Source organism: Hemitrygon akajei, chromosome 4 (assembly GCF_048418815.1).
Source record: "Hemitrygon akajei chromosome 4, sHemAka1.3, whole genome shotgun sequence".
Lineage (NCBI taxonomy): Eukaryota > Metazoa > Chordata > Chondrichthyes > Myliobatiformes > Dasyatidae > Hemitrygon > Hemitrygon akajei.
The window spans coordinates 107,313,063-107,334,403 of record NC_133127.1 but is presented as its reverse complement, the minus strand read 5'-3'; the positions used below and the strand labels follow the sequence as shown (position 1 = coordinate 107,334,403).

General features: G+C 45.9%; 1 protein-coding gene across 1 annotated transcript in view; it reads right to left on the bottom strand.

Annotated features, from left to right (window-relative positions):
- The window catches only part of LOC140725947 (nectin-1-like), an 86,085-nt gene that overhangs the window by 16,450 nt on the left and 48,294 nt on the right, over positions 1-21,341 (bottom strand). The window contains exon 6 of the mRNA XM_073041869.1: positions 18,999-19,077. Coding sequence (XP_072897970.1) covers positions 18,999-19,077 — 79 coding nt within the window. The remainder of the gene's footprint in view (positions 1-18,998; positions 19,078-21,341) is intronic.

The following is a 21,341-nucleotide window of genomic DNA, read 5'->3' as shown; positions in this document are numbered from 1 at the left end:
CATTCAGACCATAAGATATAGGAGCAGAACTAGGCCATTTGATCAGTCAAGTCTGCTCTGCCATTCCATTATGGTTCAATCATTATCCCTCTATTCTGAGGTTTTTCTCCATCCTAGACTCACCCATTATAGGAAACATCATCTCCAGTCCACTCTATCTAGGCCTTTTAATATTCAATAGGTTTCAATGAAAACCCCTTCATTCTTCTAAACTCCAGTGAATACAGGTCCAGGTCCATCAAAGCTCCTCATGCACAAACCCTTTCATTCCCAAGATCATTCTCATGTGCTTCCTCTGGACCCTCTCCAATGCCAGCACTTCATTTCTTATATAAGGTGCCCAAACTTACTCACAATACTCCCAAGTGCCGTCTGACCATTCCCTTATAGAGCTTCAGCATTACATCCTTGTTTTTACATTCCAGTCCTCATGAAATGGACGCTAACATTGTATTTGCCCTCTGTACCACCAACTCACCCTGCAAGTTAACCTTTAGGGAACCCTGTATAGGAATCCCAAGTTCTTTTGCATCTTGGATTTCTGAATTTTCTCTCCATACACTTCCCTGTACTGTACTCCGTCTGTCACTTATTTGTCCATTCTCCTAATCTGTCTAAGTCCTTCTGACAGACTCATTACTTCCCCATCACTACCTGTGCCTCTACCTACCTCTGTATGACCCGCAACCCTTTATTCCCACGCTTTGCCTCCTGCCAGTCAGCCAATTTCTGATGCATGCTAGCATATTTCCTTTAATACTACAGACTCTAATCTTGTTTAGCAGCATCCTCTGTGGCATCTTGTTAAAGTCAAGTCAAGCCCACTTTTATTGTCATTTCGACCATAACTGCTGGTACAGTGCATAGTAAAAATGAGACAACGTTTTTCAGGACCGTGGTTTACATGACACAGTACAAAAAACTAGACTGAACTTCGTAATAAAAAAAAACACAGAGAAAGCTATACTAGACTACAGACCTACACTGGACTGCATAAAGTGCACAAAACAGTGCAGACATTACAATAAATAATAAACAGGACAGTAGGGCAAGGTGTTAGTCCAGGCTTCGGGTATTGAGGAGTCTGATAGCTTGGGGGAAGAAACTGTTATATAGTCTGGTCGTAAGAGCCCGAATGCTTCAGAGCCTTTTCCCAGATGGCAGGAGGGAGAAGAGATTGTATGAGGGGTGCATGGGGTCCTTCATAATGCTGCTTCCTTTGCGGATGCAGCGTGTAGTGTAAATGTCCATGATGGTGGGAAGAGAGACCCCGATGATCTTCTCAGCTGACCTCACTATCCACTGCAGGGTCTTGCGATCCGAGATAGTGCAATTTCCGAATCAGGCAGTGATGCAGTTGCTCAGGACGCTCTCAATACAATCCCTGTAGAATGTGATGAGGACGGGGGGTGGGAGATGGACTTTCCTCAGCCTTCGCAAAAAGTAGAGACACTGCTGGGCTTTCTTTGCTATGGAGCTGGTGTTGAGGGACCAGGTGAGATTCTCCGTCAGGTGAACACCAAGAAATCTGGTGCTCTTTGTGATCTTTACCGAGGAGCCATCGATGTTCAGCAGGGAGTGGTCGCTCCATGCCCTCCTGAAGTCAACAACCATCTCTTTTGTTTTGTTCACATTAAGAGATGGGTTGTTGGCTCTGCACCAGTCCATTAGCCGCTGCACCTCCTCTCTGTAAGCTGACTCGTCGTTCTTGCTGATGAGACCCACCACGGTCGTGTCATTGGCGAACTTGATGATATGGTTCGAGCTGTGTGTTGCAGCACAGTTGTGGGTCAGCAGAGTGAACAGCAGTGGACTGAGCACGCAGCCCTGGGGAACCCCCCGTGCTCAGTGTGATGGTGTTGGAGATGCTGCTCCCGATCCGGACTGACTGAGGTCTCCCAGTCAGGAAGTCTAGGATGCAGTTGCAGAGGGAGGTGTTCAGGCCCAATAGGCTCAGCTTTCCAATCAGTTTCTGAGGGATGATTGTGTTGAATGCTGAACTGAAGTCTATGAACAGCATCCGAACATATGTGTCTTTTTTGTCCAGGTGGGTTAGGGCCAGGTGGAGGGTGGTAGCAATGGTGTCGCCTGTTGAGCGGTTGGGACGGTATGCAAACTGCAGGGGGTCCAGTGAGGGGGGCAGCAGGGTCTTGATATGCCTCATGACGAGCCTCTCGAAACACTTCATGATGATGGATGTAAGTGTAACGGGATGGTAGTCATTTACGCAGGACACTGAAGACTTCTTCGGCACGGGGATGATTGTGGCGGCCTCGAAGCACGTTGGAATGGTGGTGCTGCTCAGGGAGATGTTGCAGATGTCAGTGAGAACATCTGCTAGCTGGTTTGCACATCCTCTGAGCACTCTACCGGGGATGTTGTCTGGTCCAGCAGCCTTCTGTGGGTTGACCCTGCACAGGGTTCTTCTCACGTCGGCCACGGAGAGACACAGCACCTGGTCATTGGCAGGAGGGGTGGACTTCCTCGCCGCCACGTCATTTTCCGCCTCAAACTGGGCGTAGAAGTTATTCAGCGCATTTGGGAGGGAGGCATCACCTGCACAGTCAGGTGATGGTGTCTTGTAATTGGTGATGTCCTGGATGCCCTTCCACATGCGCCGCGGGTCGCTGCTGTCTTGGAAGTAACTGTGGATTAGCTGGGCATGTGCACGCTTTGCCCCTCTGATGGCCTGGGACAGTTTGGCCCTTGCTGTTGTTAAAGCTGCCTTGTCGCCTGCTCTGAAGGTGGAGTCGCGGGACCTCAGCAGCGCACGCACCTCTGCGGTCATCCATGGCTTCTGGTTAGCGTGTATAGTGATGGTCTTGGACAGAGTAACATCATCAATGCACTTGCTGATGTAGCTGGTCACTGATGCTGTGTACTCTAAGTTGGTGGAGTTGCCATCGGTGGCAGCCTCCCTGAACATGTGCCAGTCTGTGTTTTCAAAGCAGTCTTGAAGAGCAGAGATGGCTCCTGCTGGCCAGGTTTTCACCTGCTTCTGAACTGGTCTGGAGCGCCTGACGACCGGTCTGTATGCTGGGATTAGCATAACAGAGATGTGGTCTGAGTATCCGAGGTGGGGGCGGGGATCTGCCCGGTACGCATCGGGAATGTTTGTGTAAACCAGGTACAATGCGTTCTCCCCCCTTGTTGCAAAGTCCACATACTGATAGAATTTGGGGAGCACTGACTGAAGGTTCGCGTGGTTAAGATCACCGGCGACAATAAACAGACCATCAGGATGTGCGTTCTGCAGTTCGCTAATAGCCCCGTACAGTTCACAGAGCGCCTCCTTAGCATTAGCACTGGGGGGAATGTACACACTGAATATAAGGACAGAGGTGAATTCCCGTGGCAAATAAAATGGTCTGCATCGAACTGCCACAAACTGCACTAACGATGAGCAGTGTCTGGAAACCAGCACAGAGTTCTTACACCATTCCGTGTCGATGTAAACACAGACACCGCCACCGCGGACCTTACCGGAGACAGCTGCATCTCTGTCGGAACGAAACAAAGCTAGCCCGTCTAGCTGGATGGCAGCGTCCGAAATCCCATCAGTGAGCCATGTCTCTGTGAAGACATACGCGGAGCAAACTCTGTACTCCCGTCGAGTATTACGTTGGAGTTGGATGTAGTCCATTTTATTGTCCAGGGAGTGGACATTGGAGAGCAGAATGGATGGGAGAGCCGGCCGGCTAGAGTTTGCTTTTAGCCTGGCATGGACCCCTGCCCGTTTGCCTCGCTTCTGCTTCCTTGCACATTGCTTTCGACGTCTCCATCTCTGGCTCCCAGCATCAGGCAAGTCCGAGGATTGTAGGCCCGTTCCCCTCAGCAAGCCGATGTCGCGTAATTCAGCCAGCAGATCTTTGTGAAGGTTTGTTTTTGGGCGATCTCTGTATTGTAGTGGTATCTGGCGATGGTAGATAGCCGCTCTGTTATCCGCTCTGATAGCCGCTCTGTGCCCTAATCGAAAATTGTGTATCAAACTTAAAATAGAAAATTAAATTAAATTAAAGTAACACCAGGTCTGAAAGGCCACTGCTGCTGTGCCGCGCCGCCTTATGGACTTTATGGCTGTCTTAAAGGCCTTCTGAAAATCCAAGGAAACAACATCAACTGACTCACCTTTGTCTATCCTACCTGTTATTTCCTCAAAGAATTCTAACCAATTCGTCAGGCAAGATTTTGCCTTAAGGAAACCATGCCAACTTCAGCATAATTTATTGTGTACCTCCAAGTACATTGAAACCACACCCGTAATAATGGACTCCAACACCCTCCAACTGAAGTCAAACTAATTGGCCTATAATTTCCTTTCTTTGGACTCCCTCCCTTCTGAAAGAGTGGAATGACATTTGAAAATTTCCAGTCCTCTGGAATGTTCTTGAATCTAGTGTTTCTTGAAATATTAATACTAACTCTTTTTATAATCTCTTCATATTCATATTTCAGAACCCTGGGGTGCAGTTTATCTGGCCCAGGTAACTTATGTACCTTTGAAACTTTCAGCTTCCTAAGCTCCTTCTTAGTTACAGTGACAACTCCCAATCCTGTCTCCTGATACTCGAATATCTGGCATACTGCTAGTATCTTAAGCCTGTTGCAAAATTTTTAGTGAGCTGAAAAGTAGGAGTTACAGGGTAGTAATCTTTCGATTGCTGCCTGTGCCACGAGGCCAGTGAGAGTAAGAATAGGATGATTTAGAAGATGAATGTGTGGCTGAGGACTAGTGCAGGTGGCAGAGTTTCAGATTTTTCAATCATTGGGATTTCTTCTGGAGAAAGTATGATCTGTACAAAGAGGACAGGTTATGCCTGAACCCAAGAGGGATCAATATCCAGGTTGCTGGAGTTGTTGGGGAGAGCTTAAACTAATTTGGCAGGTGGTTGTGAACCGGAGTGATAGGACTGAGATAAGATAAAACAACTTATCCCAAAGGAAATTATTGTTGCAATGCTGCTCAGTCAGAAATATATACTTTAAAATACAAAATTGAGGTCCAAAAAAGATACAAAGTATGTATTAAAAATTAACAGTCCAATATACAGCTGTGCAATGATAGAGGTGTGTAAAAGAAGCAGTGTGTAGTGAGACTGTGAGGAAGATCAAAGGGGAAAATTGCAGTCAGTGGGATGAGATGAAATGTAACAAAATGAAAAAGGTGATCAAGGCAGGATTGAAGGTGTTATATTTGTACACAGTATAGGGAATCTTGTAGTACAGATAGACTGACAGGTATGATGTTGTGGGCATCACTGAGTCATTGCTGAAAGAAAATCATTGTTGGGAGATGAACATCCAAGGATAGACATTGTAACAAAAGAACAGGCAGGTAGGCAGAGGGGTGACATGGCTCTGATGGTAAAAAATGAAATCAAATCCTTAGAAAGAGATGACATAGGATCAGAAGATGTAGAAATCTTAAGGGTAGAGTTAAGAAACCGTCAGGGAGTTATATACAGACACTGCTGGGAGTTATATACAGGCCTCCGAACAATAGCCAAGAGGTAGGGTATAAATTACAATGGGTGACAAAAAGGCCTGTCAAAAGGGGTAATGCTATGATAGTCATAGTGCATTTCAATATGCAGGTAGATTGGGAAAATCAGGTTGGAGCTGGATACTGAGAGAAAATTTGTAGAATACCTATGAAGGGTTTTTAGAGCAGCTTATGGCTGAGCCCACAAGGGGAGAGGTGATTCTGGATTGGGTGTTGTGTAATGAATCAAATTTGATTAGAATGATTGAATGTAAAGAAACCCTTAGGAGACAGTGATCATAATATGATCACTGCAGTTTGAGAGGGAGAAACTAAAGTCAGATGTATCAGAATTACAGTGGAGTAAAGGGAATTTCAGAGGCATGAGACAGGAGCTGGCTGAAGTTGATTGGAAGAGGACACAAGAAGACCATAAGACAGAAGAGCAGAATTAAGCCATTCAGCCCATCGAATCTGCTGCGTCATTCCATCATGGCTGACCCAGATCCCACTCAACCCCATACACTGCCTTCTTACCATATCGTTTGATGTCTTGACAGATCAGGAAACTATCAACTTCCGCCTTAAATATACCCAAGGACTTGGCTTCCACTGCAGTCTGTGGCACAGCATTCCACAGATTCACCACTTTCTGGCTAAAAAAAAATCCTCCTTATCTCTGTTCTAAAAAATCACCCCTCAATTTTGAGGCTGTGCCCTCTAGTTCTGGATACCCCCCACCACAGAAAACATCCTCTCCACATCCACCCTCTCTAGTCCTTTCAACATTTGGTAGGTTTCATTGAGATCCCACCAAATTCTTCTAAATTCCAAACACTCCTCATATGTTAATCCCTTCATTCCTGGAATCATCCTCATGAACCTCCTTGTCTATCCAATGACAACATATCCTTTTGGAGATATGGGGTCAGATGCACTAGTGAAGTTTAAGAGACTACTAGACAGGTATATGGAGGAATTTAAGGTGGGGGGGTTATATGGGAGACAGGGTTTGAGGGTCAGCACAACATTGTGGGCTGAAGGGCCTGTAATGTGCTGTACTGTTCTATGTTCTATGTATCGCCTCCACCACCGTTGTCGGCAGCCCATTCCATGCACTCACCAGTCTCTGCCTAAAAAACTTACCCCTGACATCTCCTCTGTACCTACTTCCAAGCACCTCTGGAATGATTGGACATGTGGTTATGGCCAGTTTCCCAAATTAAGGGAGTATTTCTGTCTTTAGTCCCACCTGCTGTTGGTCATCCTATAAGTGTTGTGATTCAATTATTACAAGGTTTAGAGTATGTGGCAGAGGGTGTACGTAGGCAGATATGGAAGTTAGATAAGCAGATGGGGAGTGGGGGATCCTGCATGTCCTGTAATTTTAAGTTTTTAGCATTGCTCAAAGCTGGGGTCCCAGAGGTGTAGATAAATAGGGTTCCTACCCCACCCTCTGTGCAATGTGAAGAAAACATATAAACATAGAAAACCTATAGCATAATGCAGGCCCTTGGGCCCACAATGCTGTGCCGTACATGTACTTACTTTAGAAATTACCCAGGATTACCCATAGCCCTCTATTTTTCTAAGCATCATGTACCTATCCAGGAGCCTCTTAATAGACCTTATTGTATCGGCCTCCACCACCATCACCGGCAGCCCATTCCATGTACTCACCACTCTGTGTGTAAAAAAAAAACGTAACCCTGACATCTCCTCTGTACCTACTGTCAAGCACCTTAAACCTGTGCCCTCTCATGCTAGCCATTTCAGCCCTGAGAAAAAGCCTCTGACTATCCATATCATCAATGCCTCTCATCATCTTATACATGTCTACCAGGTCACCTCTCATCCTCAGTCACTCCAAGGAAAAAAGGCTGAGTTCACTCAACCTATTCTCATAAGGCATGCTCCTCAATCCAAGCAACATCCTTGTAAATCTCCTCTGCACCCTTTCTATGGTTCCACATCCTTCCTGTAGTTAGGCAACCAGAACTGAGCACAGTACTCCAAGTGGGGCCTGACCAGGGTCCTATATAGTTGCAACATTACCTCTCGGCTCTTAAACTCAATCCCACGATTGTTGAAAGGCCAATGTACCATATGCTTTCTTAACCACCGAGTCAACCTGCACAGCAGCTTTAAGTATCCTATGGACTCAGACCCCAAGATCCCTCTGATCCACCAAACTGCCAAGAGTCTTAACATTATACTATATTCTGCCATTGTATTTGACCTACCAAAATGAACCACTTCACACTTACCTGAGTTGAACGCCATCTGCCACTTTTCAGCCCAGTTTTGCATCCTATCGATGTCTACTGTAACCTCTGATAGCTCTCTACACTATCCACAACACCCCCAACCTTTGTGTCATCATCAAACTTACTAACCTATCCCTCCAATTGCTCATCCAGGTAATTCATAAAAATTATGAAGAGTAGGGGTCCCAGAATAGATCCCTGAGGCACACCACTGGTCACCGACCTCCATGCAGAATATGACCCGTCTACAACCACTCTTTGTCTTCCGTGGGCAAGCCAGTTCTGGATCCACAAAGCAATGTCCCCTTGGATCCCATGCCTCCGTACTTTCTCAATAAGCCTTGCATGGGGTATCTTGTCAAATGCCTTGCTGAAAGATCATGATTCTTGAAAGATCATGACCAGTGCATCCAATATCTCTTCAGCAACCTCTTTGAGCTCTCTGGGATATAGTCCATCTATCCAGGTGACTTATCCACCTTAAGACCTTTGAATCTGCCTAACAATTTTTCTTTTGTGATAGCAATGGCACTCACTCTTGCACCTTGACAGTCATGGACCTCTGGCACACTGTTAGTGTCTTCCACAGTGAAGACTAATGCAAAGTACCCATTAAGTTCATCTGCCATTTCTTTGTCCTCCATTACTACTTCACCAGCATCATTTTCCACTGCTCAAATCTCAACTCCCTTTTACTCTTTATATAACTGAAAAGACTTCTGGTATCGTGCTTTATATTATCGGCTAATTTGCCCTCATATTTCATCTTATACCTATTTTAGTTGCCTTTTGTTTGAATTTAAAAGCTTCCCAATCATCCAACTTCCCACTCACTTTTGCTACCTTATATGACCTTTCCTTGGCTTTTATGCAGTCCTTAACTGCCCTTGTCAGCCACGGTTGCTTAGCCCTGCCATTTGAGAACAATTTCTTCTGAAGGACATATCCATTGTACGCCTTGTGAACTATTCCCAGAAACTTTAGCCATTTCATCCCCGCCAGGATCCTCCTCCAATCCACCTGTGCAAGCTCCTCTCTCATGCCTCTGTAATTCTCTTTATTCCATTGCGATACTGATACATGTGACTTATGTTTCTCCCTCTCAAATTGCAGTATGAATTCAGTCATATTATGATCACTGCCTCCAGAGGATTCCTTTATATTAAGCTCCCTAATGAGATCTGGGTTAGTAAACAAGATCGTATCTAAGATAGCTTATCCATGAGTAGACTCAAGCACAAGCTGCTCTAAAAACCAATTCGCAGACATTCAACAAATTCTTTCTCTTGTGATCCAACACCTGATTTTCCCAATCCCCTTGTATATTGAAGTCCCCAATTACAACTGTGTCATTACCCTTATTATACGAGGGGTGATTGCTAAGTTCAACTCTTTGGGTGATTATGCAGAGAGTTTGAAGTTAATAACTCACCAGTTAATAACTGATAGGTTATTGATAGGTTCGTGGCCTAAGGTAGAAGGAGATGAGTTATTAACTTCAAACTTTCTGCATAATCAAAGAGTTGACCTGCATGTGCATGTAACAAGAGCTGTATAACTCATCTCCTTCTACCTTAGGCCACGAACTTATCAATCACCCATCTGTGGACACTTTCTGGTGGTCCAAGATCCATATGCTCCATGACCGCTAGACTAAGTGCGTAAATGTAGGAGGGGACTATGCTGAAAAATAAATGTGCTAGGTTTTCTAAAATTGACTCCTTCTACCTTAGGCCATGAACTTATCAATCACCCCTTGTATGCTTTTTCCAGCTCCCTTTTCAATCTCAACCCCATATCTTGGCTCTGTTTGGAGGCCTATATACTGTATGATACCCATAATGGTTTTTTTCACCCTTGCAATTTCTTTGGATGGATTTGCAAGGATTTGGATTACAGCTTTGATAGCTGGAGGACTTAGATTGAGAGAATGTGCAAAGAACTGGCAGAAGGAATATAGTGTTGGGAAGTGTATGGTTATGAACTTTGGTAGTAGTAATAAAGATATAGACTATTTTCTAAATGGGGGAAAAATTCAAATATCAGAGGTGCAAAGGGAATTGAGAGTCCCCGTGCAGGATTCCCTGAAGGTTAACTTGCAGGCTAAGTCAGTGTTAAGAAAAGCAAATGCAATGATAGAATTCATTTTGAGCATACTAGAATATAGTGGCATGGATGTAATGTGTTGTTTTTAATGCACATAATGCAAGGATATAATGACTAATTTATAGGGAATTGGGTCAGATCACATTTGGAATGTTGTGAACAGTTTTGACCCTTTATCTAAGAAAGGGTGTGCTGGCATTGGAGATGATTCAGAGGAGGTTCTCAAGAAAGATTCTGTATGAGGAGCATTTGATGTCTCGGGCCCTGTATTTGCTGGAGTTTATAAGAATGAGGGGGGATTTCATTGAAACTTACCATATATTGAAAGGCCTAGATAGAATGGATGTGGAGAAAATATGTTCTATAGTGTGTGAGTTTAGGATTTAGGGCACAGCCTCAGAATAGAAGGATGTCCATTTAGAACAGAGCTGAGGAGGAATTTCTTTGTCCAGAGGGTAGTGAATCTATAGAATTTATCGCCAAAGACAGCAGTGGAGGGCAGGTCATTGGGTATATTTAAAACAGAGGTTGATAGGTTCTTGATTATTTAGGGTGTCAAAGGTCATAGGGAATGGAGTTGAAAGGGATGATAAATCAGTTACGATGGAATTGTGAAGCAGGCTAATTCTGTCCTGAGGTAGAGTTACGATGGTGCTCAATGGTGACTCTTTCACATTCGTCTACAAAAACAGCTTAATTTCTATCTTTGATGTCTCTAATCTTCATTTTAGGGAGGATGGGGTTCTGTTGAAGACTCTGACCTGGAGTTACACTCAGACTTCAATTCTTTGTGGTTATGGGACCTGCTCCCAAGGACTAGTGACCATCTGCTTTCAAGGGTGCGGCCTAGAAGATGAGTGTACCATAGGGTTTCTGAGGTTTTGCCAGTCGGTGCTACCGACTGTGGCATTATGGGAGAGAAAGGAACATGAGGAATGTCAGATCAGCTGTCAGAAGCTCTCTACTTGATGAATCATTTCCTCTCCCTCTCCCTCTTGCTCTCCCTCTCATTGGTGGGGAGAGATTGTTGCTGATTCTCCGGACAGAGAACTCCGAAAAAAAGTAATGCAACAGACTTTTAACACCATAAATTAGTGAGCTGTTTTGTTCTGTCTCGCCTATCACTGTGAAAGGAGACACCTCTTTTCCCTACATTAGGGAGAGAGATAGTTTATGGCATGTCGAATTGTCGGGTGAACAATTAGTTTTTGTTGTACTGCAGATCATGGTCTTTATTGGAGGCTTTGCTATTGCTTGTTTGGTGAGTGGAGGGTGCTGATTTTTTTTATGGAAGTGTGTGGGACTGGGGGATTCGTTGCTTTGCTGCTTCTAGTGTATGGAGAGGAGTAGGAGGGAGCTTTGGGGTTCTAACATTTTTAACTGTCACTCATTCTTTGGGGCACTCCTGTTTTTGTGAATGTCTGTGAAGAACAAGAATTTGAGGATGCATATTGCATATATTTTTCTGGTATTAAGTGGAACAATTGAACTACTTATATGGTTTTATGGTCTAGTGACAAAAGTTGAAAGTGACTTAACGTCCATGGTGCAAATGAGGTGATTAGAGCCAGGGAAGTAAAGGTTGTCCAAGAAAGTGAGAGTATCTCCTGCTTATCAGTGAAATTTACCTAAGCTATGTAATAATTTGAAGCTCTTTCTCTATAAGGTGTGACTCCAATCAACTGTTACGTATCCCGTAACTGGATCACTTACCAGCAGAGATAGAGAGGTCCGCTGAAGTCTGATGGTACCATTTTTAAACGTTTTTATTTATAAAGGGGCACAAACGTAAGGTTAATACAAACATTTAGATAACATACGTCATCAATACTCAATCTAAAGCGCAGGTATAGTAATAATCAATCAGAAATAAGCTCTATCGTTGTCTAGGGGATAATATATTGTCCATTTGGAAATATAAAAGTCATTCAAAAGTCTGTAGGCTTCAGCCTTTTGGGAACCGCTGGGTTTCCCGTGTTGGAGAGAGAGAGAGAGATTGGTGAGAAAAGGAACACTTGCCCGGGTCCTTACGAAGCAAAGCCGTGGAATCAGGGGAGCAGGCTTCCCTGTTGTTAGTTAAAAGCGGTTTTCCGTGATTCCAGCCACAGACTCCCGATTCGGAATCTAACGCACGTAGCTTCCTTCAAAATGGCTTCCCGCTACGACGGGATCGCTATCGTGTCTCCTTGGTGCGTCTGAAGGGGTCGTCCCCCCCTCCCCAGACCCTCCTTTATACTTCCTCACGGGATCGCAGGTGTCAATCTCTCTCTCAACCAGCCCACTTTGCCCGAGGGCTTTACATGTGGTCTTCATGAGACAATAGTCAAGGTCACCTTATTCTGCATCCCGGTGGAACGCGGGATTCAGCACGTCTCTCTCTCTCTCTCCCATTTCCTGTGTCTATTCAGCACGTCTCTCTCTTCTCTTGGGTCATTGACCCCCCCTTCACTAGGGCTCTTGCGATTCTCACAAAGGAGGGGGCTGGTATCATAACACAACGCAAGCAGATCACGTGAGTGATGCACCCAAATTTAAATCTGTGAATAAGTACCAAAGCACCAAGCCTCAAAATTATCATCACCCAATGTTGTAGTCATTTACCAAAGATGTACGTTCATACTTCAGGTGGGAACAGTACCTAGGCAATCTGACATGGGTCCCTCTTTAAAGGTGCATAGGTCCAAATGTGGGCAAATGGGACTAACTTCATCAGGTATGTGGTCGTCATAGCCAATTTGAGCTGACCGTCCTGTATCCGTGGTGTATTATTTTGTATTTCACTTTGTTTTTGACACAAATTTTCCAGCATGAATGAATTTCCAGGAAATTCATTTTTAAAGCAGTATTTAAATTGATATGAAGTCAAAATTGATAAATCTTTATCCCAATTTTAATAAGGTAAATTTGCTAAATTTCTGTAGCTCTCCATTAGCCAATTTCATACATCATAAGATTATACAGATTGAATAAGGGATTCAGACAAAAGCAAATTTTCAGTAGATAATAAAATTATCTTTCCTGTTGGTGTTAGTAATCTACTGCCTTTATATAGATTCATCATTCTGCCATTGATGTACTTCCTAAAGTGATCATGATTCAGTTTAAAATTTATCAATGGTTTAACCATTATTGTGCATATATCACTGTGGATTGTAGTCTGAGTTATGTTCACAACACCAACAGTAGCTAAATACGACATCAAGAATGTCTTGCTATTTTCCAGAATTGCCACTTATAATTTTAGCTAATTATTTAGTGCTGATTGACATATGAATTGTGGTTAATTTAAAAATTGTAACAACATCTTAACCAGTCTCATGCCAGAAAATGGCAGGTTGTAGCGGTGTGCTACACGCTGTGCTGCAATAACGACATGGAGTTGGTGAGCTGCAGTTACAAAAGAGGTTTATTCAAACTTCTTGGCCTCGCTTTAAAGCCTTCCTGATCCTGCCCTCCCCAGGCGGGAATGCGTATTCACAGTCCTGTCCCGCGCACGGGCTTTTCCCCTTGCTGGTGAAGCAGTCTTGGCGCCCTCTTTGGGACCTGCCTCAATGTCGGCGCGAGCCGCTTTGTGAGCCGGTTCGAGTGCGCTGGGAAGTGGGTCTCCACATAAGCACCCCCCCAGAACCGGCGATACACCCCCCAATGTCCACAGTCTGGGTCGGACTCTGTTTGGGAGGTCTGCCTCTGCGCCGCGGTGCCGGAATCTCAACCAGCTGCGCCAAGACCACATGGGCCGGTTTGAGTTGGTCCACCGTGAAAACCTCCTCTTTCCCTCCAATGTTCAGTACGAATGTGGACCCGTTGTTTCTAATCACCGTAAACGGCCCCTTGTACAAAAACAAACTTACAGTTTTGCAGGTATTTGGGTTCTGCCCATGCTGCGAAGTGGGTATGGGGGCCAGGTTACCGAGCCTCTCGTGTAGTCTGTCCAGGACTGCTGCGGGTTCTTCCTCTTGCCCCCTTGGGGCTGGTATGAACTCTCCTGGGACGACCAGGGGTGCACTGTACACCAACTCGGGTGACGAGGTGTGCAGATGTTCTTTGGGTGCCGTGCAGATTCCGGGCAGGACCCAGGGGAGCTCGTCCACCCAGTTAGGCCCTTTGAGGCGGGCCATGAGAGCCGACTTCAGGTGATGGCGGAAACGCTCCACTAGTCCGTTCAACTGTGGGTGGTAGGCAGTTGTGTGGTGCAGCTGTGTCCCCAAAAGGCTGGCCATAGCTGACCACAGGCTGGAGGTGAACTGGGCACCTCTGTTGGAGGTAATGTGGGCCGGTACACCAAAGCGAGATACTCAGGTGGCAATTAGTGCCTGGGCGCAAGATTTGGAGGTGGTGTCGGTGAGCAGGACCACCTCTGGCCATCTTGTGAACTGGTCCACAATAGTCAGGAGGTGCCGCGCTCCTAGCAACACTGGCAGGGGGCCCATGATATCCACATGAATGTGGTCGAAACGCCGGCGGGCGGGGTGGAACTGCTGTGGCAGAGCTTTGGTGTGCCGCTGCACCTTGGCTGTTTGGCAGTGCATGCACATTCTGGCCCATTCACTGACCTGCTTGCGGAGTCCGTGCCACACGAACCTGTTGGCTACCATCCGGATGGTTGTCCTGATGGAGGGGTGCGCTAAGTTGTGAATGGAGTTGAAAACGCACCACTACCGGAACGACGGGGCGGGGTTGGCCAGTGGTGACGTCACAGAGTAGGGTCTTCTCACCTGGGCCTACGGGGAGGTCCTGGAGCTGCAAACCGGAGACTGCAGTCCTGTAACTAGGGATCTCCTCGTCTGCCTGCTGCGCCTCTGCCAGTGATTCATAGTCTACCCCCTGGGACAGGGCTTGGATGTTAGGGCGGGAGAGGGCGTCCGCCACAACATTGTCCTTTCCCGAGACATGCCAGACATCCGTCGTGTATTCGGAGATGTAGGACAGATGTCGCTGCTGGCGGGACAACCAGGGGTCGGATGCTTTCGTGAACGCAAAGGTAAGCGGTTTGTGGTCCGTGAACGCGGTGAAAGGCCTACCTTCCAAGAAGTACCTGAAATGCCGGATTGCCAGGTATAGCGCCAACAGTTCCTGGTCGAAAGCACTGTATCTGAGCTCGGGTGGTCGTAGGTGTTTGCTGAAAGATGGCAGGGGTTGCCAGTGACCCTCGATGAGTCCACCGACTGCCGTGTTGGATGCTTCCACTGAGAGGGCGGTAGGGACGTCCGTTCTGGGGTGCACTAGCATCGTGTCGTTTGTCAAGGCTTCTTTGGTTTTAATGAAAGTGGTGGCAGACTCCTCGTCCCAGGTAATGTCCTTGCCCTTACCCGACATCAGGGCGAACATGATTGTTTGATTCGGGCAGCTGAAGGGAGGAAGCGGTGGTAGAAATTCACCATACCCACAAATTCCTGAAGGCCTTTGATTGTGTTGGGTCGGGGGAAATGGTGGACCGCGTCTACCTTGGGGGGGCAGAGGGTTGCCCTGTCTTTAGTAATCCTGTGGCCCAGGAAGTCGATGGTGTCGAGCCCGAACTGGCATTTGGCCGGGTTGATTGTCAGGCCGTATTCACTCAGTCGGGCGTAGAGTTGACGGCGGTGGGACAGATGCTCCTGATGACTGCTGCTGGCTATGAGGATGTCATCCAAATAGATGAAAGTGAAGTCCAGGTCACGTCCCACCGTGTCCATTAACCACTGAAACGTCTGTGCGGCATTCTTTAGGCCGAACGGCATGCAGAGGAACTTGAAAAGGCCAAAAAGGGTGATGAGTGCCGTTTTGGGGACGTCGTCCAGATGCATCGGGATTTGATGGTATCCCCGGACGAGGTCTATCTTGGAGAAGATCCGTGCACCGTGCAGGTTTGCTGCAAAGTCCTGAATGTGCGGCACAGGGTAGCGGTCTGGTGTTGTAGCCTCGTTCAGCCTGTAGTAGTTGCCGCACGGTCTTCGGCCCCCTGTTGCTTTGGGCACCATGTGCAGGGGGGAGGCCCATGGGCTGTCAGATCGCCGTATGATCCCCAATTCCTCCATCCTCTTGAACTCCTCCTTCGCCAGTCGGAGCTTGTCTGGGGGGAGCCTTCGAGCACGGGCGTGGAGGGGTGGTCCCTGGGTCGGGATATGGTGCTGTACGCCGTGTCTGGGCATGGCTGCTGTGAACTGCGGTGCCAGAACCGATGGGAAATCCGCCAGGACTCTGGTGAAGTCGTTGTCAGACAGCGTGATGGAGTCTAGGTGTGGGGCCGGCCACTGGGCTTCACCCAGGGAGAACGTTTGAAAGGTCTCGGCGTGGACCAGTCTCTTCCTGGGCGGGTTGACCAGTAGGCTGTGAGCTCGCAAACAATCCGCTCCCAGAAGCAGTTGGGCTACGGCGGCCAGTGTGAAGTCCCACGTGAACCGGCTGGAGCCAAACTGTAGCCGCACCGTACGGGTGCCGTAGGTCCTTACTGTGCTGCCATTCGCGGCCCTCTGGGTGGGACCTGGTTCTCTGTTGCGGGTGTCGTAACTCGTCGGAGGTAAGACGCTGATCTCAGCTTCGGTGTCGACCAAAAAGTAGCGTCCCGACTGCTTGTCCCACACATACAGGAGGCTATCCCGATGGCCAGCCGCCATAGCCATCAGCAGCGGCTGGCCCTGGCGTTTCCTGGGAACTTGCAGGGCGGACTACAGTGGCAGGCTTCTGTGCCCCACCGCTGGTGGTAGAAGCACCATTGTTCGTTGGTCTCTTCACCCCTGCCTCTGGGGTTAGTGGGCTCTGCGGCCGGGCCTGGTCTGGTTTGCTGCTGGGAGCGTGACCTGGTGATCTGTGTGACGGATGCCCCACTCTCCTTCTTGGCTTTCCACAGCACGTCCGGCTGGGCCGCCACCTTCCGGGGGTCGCTGAAATCCACATCAGACAGCAGCAGGCGTATGTCCTCGGGCAGCTGCTCTAGGAACGCCTGCTCAAGCATGAGGCAGGGCTTGTGACCTCCGGCCAGGGACAGCATCTCATTCATGAAAGCTGACGGTGGCCAGTCCCCCAAACCATCCAGGTGCAGTAAGCGGGCAGCTCGCTTGCACCGTGAGAGTCCGAAAGTCCTTATGAGCAAGGCTTTGAATTCTGTGTATTTGCCGTCCGCTGGGGGCGATTGTATGAACTCCTCAACCTGGGTGGCTGTCTCCTGGTCGAGGGAGCTCACCACGTAGTAGTAAAATGTGGCATCCGAGGTTATCTGCCGAATGTGGAATTGGGCTTCCGCTTGCTGGAACCATAGGTGAGGTCGCAGCATCCAGAAGCTTGGCAGTTTTAACAAAACTGCATGAACAGATGCGGTGTCGTTCATCTCCGGTCCAAATATTGTTTGGGCCGTCGGGGTCACCAATTGTAGCGGTGTGCTACACGCAGTGCTGCAATAAACGACACGGAGTCGATGAGCTGCAGTTACAAAAGAGGTTTATTCAAACTTCGTGGCCTCGCTTTAAAGCCTTCCTGATCCCGCCCTCCCCGGCCGGGAGTACTGTAGGGGGCACGTATTCACAGTCCCGTCCCGCGCGTGGGCTTTTCCCCTTGGTGGTGAAGTAGGCTTGGCGCCCTCTTTGGGACCTGCCTCAATGCTGGTGTGCGCCGTTTTGTGAGCCGGTTCGAGTGCGCTGGGGAGTGGGTCGTCACAAGGTGTCCATTTATGTTAATGGACATTAGGAGTACTCCCTTTCTTGTTATCCAAACCAATGGCCAGCGTTCCCAGTGCATTGCCAAAGCAAGCGGTAAAAATTGTAAATTTGTCAACTGTTTATCCTTGCTTTTCAAAGGGTCAGGAAAGAAGACAAGTATTTCTTAAATAGTTACTTCATTGCAAACATTTATGGATTTTCTATGAACCAGCTTGTATAAACCAGGAATAAAAGGATAGTGTTTCAGAACAAATGGCTGAAGATTTTAGAGGAATGACACACATAACACTCAGCTATATTAATAAGGATGAGGATAGTAGTGTACTTTTCAAGCATAATTCCCTCAAAATGAACATTGGTCTAATGGGTTAGGAGCAAGAACTAGGGTAAAAATTGAATGACTTCTTGGTACTAAATGACACCAAATTGGCTAGAAGCCAAATAGCAAGGAGCATATATATTTTTGATAGTTCAATTGAAGAAATAAGATGTATTTCATCAAACACATTAGATAATGTTTAATCTATTCAATTTATGGAGTAAAACATCACTGCAGTCTTCCTTACTGACTGGCTTCCAGGATGAGCATAAGGGATGCATAGAGAAACAGGTTATTGCGGACCGTCAGCACTATATTGCAGCTTTCCATCTAGCTCTTGAACCACACCTTATCACACAACATGGTACAGATTTGCTGAAATGCCCATGAATGTCCAAACCAATTTTGGAGGTGAAAATGAAAAAAACAATATGCACACAATGTAAGCATCTTGATGCAAACCTCTAGGCTAAAGAACTTCAGCCTGCTTGATAGGGTTGTAACTTAAAAGATGAAATATTGGGTGAACAGGACCAGGAATTAACTAGAAAACTGACAATAGATTCCACAAAGGCATTTTTGCTAATTACAGTACTTCTTGTTATTGATACCCAATTTTGCATAGAAAGCAAAATTATTAGAACAAAGATGTTTCTGAACCATGGAAAGTTTTTACTATGTAGTACAGAAATTAATGATACTTCACCGTTCTACAAACTCAATGCAAAATTCACAAAATTCACAATTAATACTTGATTAAGCCTGTAAAATGTAACCACTTGCTCTCTGGACTGCAACAACATTTATAGACAATTCCAGTAAAGCAAGCTGTGTGGAGTCCTTGTGTTGAACTCTACTTCTCATTAGGATGGATGTTTAGTACAGCACTCAAAGGTAAGTCCATAATGCCATTCAGTAACTTTACCCCAGAATACTGCAGAAGCTTGCTGCTAACTATCACAACCCAACTAGTCATGTGTTTGGGACAGAACAGAGATTTTGCATACTAATGACTGCTTTATCCATCACTCACATCCTAGCACAATTGAACTTGCAGGCTGGGGTGTTTAAGGGAAGTGCACAGGATGGCAAGTTAGAGCTTGCAGACTATTCTTGGATATTTTGAAAGAAAAGATTTTTGACAACGTGACTGGGTTGTTATCTATTTGAAGTACACTGATTTTCGTACTTACCACCTCAGAATACAGAAAAAAGAAACAACTCCTGTGAAGAGCACACACGATGCTATCAATATGGGTCTTGTAGGAATCCCTGAAAAGATAAATCATAATCAATAAAATTGTGAACATTTACTTACTGTGATTAATTGCTAATTCTTGTACAATAAGACCTCTTTGTCAGATCAAATAAAAAAGGCATACTGAAGGAAGATGAATTTAGAGTATTGATCAACACATGGGAATATTGTTATTGCAATGACAGAGAAGTGATTGAAAGAGACACAAAATTGGCAATATTTCAAGATAGAAAAGCTTCAGGTGTATATGGGGAGGAAGTGAAAAAGGAGACATTGCAGTTTTAATGCATTTATGCATGAGCTGGAAGGTGTTCTAATAAGGATATATGGTTTAACTTTGAAATAAAAAAAGAACAATCACTTTACTGCAGAGTTTTAAACAGTCAATTGGAGAACCAGGAGAAGATGATAGGATAATTACAAGAACACAAGAGCAAATGGATTATGGCAGTAGGGGATTTCAGCTTCTCTAATATTAACTGGGATTGGTTTTATGTAAAAGACCTGGAATGATCAGAATTTTAAAGTGTATTTGGGAAAGCTTTTATGGCCAGTTGTACCAGATAAGAACCTAACCATAGCTAATGAAGCCAAGCAAGTAGTTAAAGTTGCCTTGGGTGAGCATCGTTAGGACAGTCATGACTTGTCTGTAAATATCAAAATAGTTATGGAAAGGGATTGGGTTGGTTTAGAAATGCTGAATTCTGACAAGATCGATTTCAATATCATAAAACATCCTGGCTGAAGTGTTCTGGGAGCAGGTGAATCCATATTCAACAAGTGGAAACCTTTCAGGAAACTTATACAAGTGAAATACTGATGAGCTCAGGTGAAAGGTAAGGAAGGCGAGGACAGGGAGCCCTGAATGTCAAGGGATATCCAGGAACTGACAAAGGGAGCTTTTGCAGATGCAGAATGCTGCGAAAAGGGGAGATCTTATGAGGGATATAAACATGTGGTGGGGAGTGATTACAAATCAAATTAGGAGAGCACATTAGCCATATGAATCTCACTGGCAGACAGATTAAGCAAAATCCCAATACATTTTATTAATATATTAAGGAAAAAGGTGCAACCAGATCGCACTTCACAAGAACTTAGGTTTAAGTGAAGTGGCCAGGATTAGAGAGAAGATCTGCAGATGCTGGGAAATTCAAGCAACACACATAAAATGTTGGAGGAACTTAGCAGGCCAGGCAGCTTCTAGTCCTCAGCTTTTGTTTCTCCAGTCCTGCTGAAAGGTTTTCGACTGAAACATCAACTGTACTTTTTCTCATAGAATCTGTCTGGCCTGTTAGAGAAGAGAGATTGAGGCTTTACCTCAAGAGGTTTGTTGAGGAGAGGCGTAGACTTAGGCAAGTTTCTGGTATGTTTTATTCTTATTTCACAGTTAGAGCATTAGCAATGCCACTCAGGCCAATTGAATGTGCGTCAAGGGATGTGGGAAGACAGGGAGACCACCAGTATCCTTGACAACTACACCTGCAAGAAGTGCATCCAGCTGCAGCTTCTTACAGACTGTGTTAAGGAACTGGAGCTGGAACTAGAGTTAGATGAACTCCAGATCATTCAGCAGGTTGAGTAGTTGTTTGACAGGAGATACGGGGAGGTAGTTATACCAAAAATTCAGGACACAAGTAACCGGCTGACTGTCAGGAAAGAGGAAAGATATAAGCAGTTAGTTCAGTGTACCCCTGTGGCATTTCCCATCAATAACAAGTATACCATTTTGGTGGGGGGGGGGGAACGACACAATAATCAGGTCTGTGGCAGTGAGTGTGGCTTTGTGGCTCAGAAGAGAAGGGGGTTAAAAAAGGAGAGTGTGATGATAAGGAATTCAATAACTAGGGGAAAAGACAGGAGAATTTGTGGACATGACAGAGGCTCTCGATTGATATGTTGCTTCCCAGGTGCCAGGGTTCGGGATATCTCAGGTCTTGAGGAGAGTGAGCAGAAAGAAGTAGTGGTACATACTGGTACCAATAACATAGCTATGAAAGGGGATGAGGTCCTGAATGGAGAATATAGGGAGTTAGGTAGGAAGCTGAAAATTGGACCTCAAGGATAACAATCTCTGAATTATTGCCTGTGCCATGCACCAATGAGGGTAAGAGTAGGATGCTTTGACAGAAGAACATGTGGTGGAAGATTTGATGCAAGAAGCAAAGTTTAAGATTTGTAGATCATTGGGATCTATTCTGTGGAAGTTTAGATCTAAATAAAATTGTCAGGTTACACTTGAACTTGAGGGAGACCAATATCCTTGCAGGCAGATGTC